Genomic DNA, 4,109 nt, shown 5'->3' on the forward strand with positions numbered 1-4,109 from the left:
CAGCCCCTGAGCTGGTCTTTACTTCAAACCATGCTCAGGTTTTGCTTGAGGAAACGATTTTTGCACAGGGCAAGGCATCCTCACAAGCAGGATAGATGGGCGTACACCAGTGCTTAAGTCTGCTCCTTTTTGGTTTGCTGGTACAGATGAAGTTGATGGTATTTCCATGGTAGGTACTTTCAGCTTATGCAGCTTGTGGGTGAGTTGTTTCCTGAGACAGGATTGTACCCAGACTTCTAATTTTAGTTTTTCCTGAAATGATTTATGGAGTGGGTGCTCCTTAATCACTCTACAAAGCTCTTTACCTTCAGCTGTGCTTAGGACTGGGGGTTAGGACTACAAAGCCTGAAGTGATAGCCTCTTTTAGTCTGGGTGCACATCTGTCACTCCACAGGGGCCATGAGGGAATCAGCTCTTGGTAGAGCGCGTTCTAACAAAAAACAGTGGTGGTGGCTTATAGAAAGAATTCAGTTTGAGTTCAATATTCTTCATTATTTAACAGCCGCAGAATACGGTGCCTGATGTGTTTATCTGGATGCTCAGCAACCACAAGAGAGTTGCATATGCAAGAGTCCCAGCAAAAAACATACTCTATTCCCCAGCAAAAGAGCAGAGAGGCAAGGACTGTGGGAAGATAAAAACCCATTTCCTGAAAGTAAGTCTGGGGGGCTCTGCAAACACGGGTAATGCCAGGGGACATTGATATTCAGATTTCTTCCAGGGATTGTATTTTACAGGCTTATCTTCATAATGTACTAAAAATGTGCACATGTTTATATCTGCCTTCTATTATTGTTTGCTTCTTACACTTACGCTTGTCCTTCTTTAAGCACTGTATCACTGCTAGGCTTTTGGTGTATGAGTAATTAATTCTCTCACTGCTTGTTATGGCAATAATATAGCATTATTTATCTATAGCTGTACACATAAACAGATAGAAGAGGCACAACCTCTTTATTGGAAAAGATGCCAGAATGCAGCACACTGGGAAGAGACTGGTAGGAGATCAGCACACAGCAACTCAGATAGCAAGGAAACCTAGGTATTCAGAGGTAACAGAGCAATTATTTATGCTTGCTACCTAGGAAATGCCTAGGTTTGTGCAATATATGTCCAAAATATTGTTACGGTTTTATTCATCTTGAAGGAAAGTCTTAGTGGATGTACTCCTATGAAAGGAGAGTGACTGGTAGTACCTGGCAGTGGAATATTATGCAATGTAATTGTTACTGTCACCACCAGGAAAAGCCCAAACACACAAGACAATGCTAACTTTATATAATGACTTTTCAGGGTTTGTTTTTTTCACCTGAAGCTGCTGGGAGCACTCCCATAACGCACAGCTAAAATGCAGCTAGAAATACGTAAGCTCCTGGTAGTTGTCACAGGTACTTGTTAAGCACAGTGCTATTTGCCTGCATGAACAAAAAATGCCACAATTAACTCTCCAGCCCCTTCAATATCAAGAATGACCCTAAAACCAGATAATACTAAACAGTGAGCTTATCAGAGCTACATGAAGTAGGAAGGGAGAGGGAAGAAATAACAGTAGAGTTTGTCAAGACTAATACTGGAATGTTTTCTGACCTGCCCAATTGAATAATATTCTTAGTAAAACATGGGATTAACTGTTGGAGACCAGCAAAACTGCATGAAATGGAAGGTGGGCTGATGTTTGGGAAAAGCAGAGTATCAGCTGGCTTTGACATGCTTGCAACTTTTAGGTAGTCTGCACAAACCTCTGCATACCAGGCAGTATGCCATTTACATAGACTTCCAACAGAGCATTTCTTCGCTAAGAATCAGAGAAGTTCTTTGTGCTAAATGAGTCTCAGGGCCACTTGCTGTGGAGAAATGCCATTTACCAGTGTATCAGTTGAGTGAATGCTCCTTTATTCTACTCTGGGTTGGCAGGATTCAGCATCCAGCTGTATCTCTCCTGTGAATTTGTTGGTGATGGGTGGATTTTTTATTTCAGTTACCAGGCAAGCGCACACTGGGCTGGACTGTGCAGGCAAAGGTGGACATCTACCTATGGCTTGGACCTGCCAGCTATGCCCACAGCATCATGGAGAATTTGCCCGTAGGATATGAGTCTGAATTGTCATCTAACACCAGCTCAGGGCACAGTGTGGTGCCCTCATCTGCCTGCCTGCTGTATAAAAGTAAAGCTCTGTTTCTTCTCCATGTTAGCAATTAAGAGACATGGCTCCTAAAGCTCTTATTCAGAGGCCAGCAATACCTCTAATTTAAAGTAACTGTTCTAAAATGACCATGGCTTAGCATCACTTCATTAGAAAAGGCTGGGGGTTTTTGCCAAGTCATGATTCCTGACACTTTATGGATGTCTAGGAAAGAAAGGACCTGTTTGCTTGCAGTTCTTATTCTCTGTCCCATTGGTCTGTCTCATTGTAATGAGGAAACATCCTTCGCTTTTCCTGATGAAGCTACCATGTTGAACACCTCATAGATAAACCAGTGATGGGAGATAAAAGAGTTAATAACCTTGCAGTTACATTGGACATTGATTTTAAGTGAATACAGAAGTCTTACACAACTTCTGAGTGTCCCGGGCGTCTCTTAGTGAGACAGTGCTAGCAACAGTTGCCCTCATCAGATCCCGATTAGACAAGAGGTGATGAATCTTCCCTTCCTACTTATGTGCTGCATCAGTTCCATGAAGCTGACATTACTGTTTTCTTTGCACCGACATAGCCCTGCACCTCTTCCAGCTGAGAGCCCACATGTATCAGGCAAGGGGACTCATTGCAGCTGACAGCACTGGGCTTTCCGATCCTTTTGCAAAGGTTACTTTCACGTCACACTGCCAGACGACAAAGGTAAGTTCCAAAGTCTCGTTCAGTAAATGAAAACACATTTCTTTCCAATTAAGTCAAGAAAAGGAAAAGTCTTCATTTTACAAGGAGGTACCTAGCAGGAGAAGTTAGCTGCCTGCTGCTTAAGGGCAACTCCTGACAGCTGGCTGCAAGCTAGACAAAAGTTTAGGTGTAACCAGCTTCTCTAACATGAGGTTCAGAAACACTAGTTTATTTTAGCTCAGTTGTCAGATTCTCTGGGGCTGCTGGGGCTTTGCAGCAAGTGAATTACCTTTCTCTGCATCTTTTTCTAGATGTTTTAAGTTTGGGCTGTTATTGCTTGGTAGGAGGATGAACCCTCGCGGTTTTCTTTTCCTATAGTCTATGCGTGCAATGAACAAGCAAAGAATGAAGACCTTTATGTGGCTTCTGTAGCCATGTGAGCCTCTTTGTGATGGAATTCAACAGAGCACACTGTTGGCTTTAGAGTGACAAAGCTGAAATGAGCTGAAAACGGAGAGGTGTGACTCTCTGCACCACCTAAATGCTGCAAAAACAGAGCCATAGGGAGTGGTCTCATCTCCCTCAGGCATCTCCAGGGGTCAAATGGGCAAAGTAGAATTTGGCCCAGGAAAAAATAGGATTTTACAGGTACGGAAGTGTTAGTTTATTCACTGCCTGAATAAAATATTACAGCCAATAACTTCCATGTTTTTAGAAGACCTCCAGCCAATAAACCATAGTCAGGAGTGATAGCAGATTATGAGTCATTTTGCACTTGTCATATTTTTCCACTTTAAATGTTATCTTTGCTAACTGTCTTCGCAGGAAATATATTTAAAACATTGTCTATGATGAAATGCCATAAGCCAAATTACAACAAATTAAAAACTACTTATTTATTATGAGTGCTTCATTAATTAATTTTTTTCCATAGTGTTATGTGTCATTACACTGAAGTAAAAACAAGTTTGAATGAATGGACCTTGAACAAGTGAAAACTAGACTCGGTTTAGGGGAAAGGCTTTATTTTAATAGCATTGGACATGCGCCTGCTCTCCTAAACCAGCAGCTTTCCTCTAAGTTTAATATTGAGCTTTGTCTACACAGTCTAGAGGTCATGTATTAATACGCTTATGAGGGGTCTGAAAGGCAAACAGGTGAGTGGAGAAAATGGAGATATCAGCCTCAAGGTGAAAGAATCATATTCTTCTGGCTGGGAATAGCTGCTGAAAAACGTGGTCTCAGACAAGGAATTGTGCAGGCTGTGGGAAAGGACATCACATCCTGCTG

The 4,109-nt window shown here is 42.0% G+C and overlaps 1 protein-coding gene across 1 annotated transcript in view; it reads left to right on the forward strand.

The window, feature by feature from the left end:
- Nucleotides 1-4,109, forward strand: part of FER1L6 (fer-1-like family member 6) — a 54,075-nt gene that overhangs the window by 24,477 nt on the left and 25,489 nt on the right. The window contains 3 exon segments of the mRNA XM_010011494.1: nucleotides 503-655; nucleotides 1,979-2,165; nucleotides 2,716-2,840. Of these exon segments, the coding sequence (XP_010009796.1) occupies nucleotides 503-655; nucleotides 1,979-2,165; nucleotides 2,716-2,840 (465 nt within the window).

The sequence above is a fragment of the Nestor notabilis genome, unplaced genomic scaffold (assembly GCF_000696875.1).
Source record: "Nestor notabilis isolate BGI_N333 unplaced genomic scaffold, ASM69687v1 scaffold2073, whole genome shotgun sequence".
Taxonomy (NCBI): domain Eukaryota; kingdom Metazoa; phylum Chordata; class Aves; order Psittaciformes; family Psittacidae; genus Nestor; species Nestor notabilis.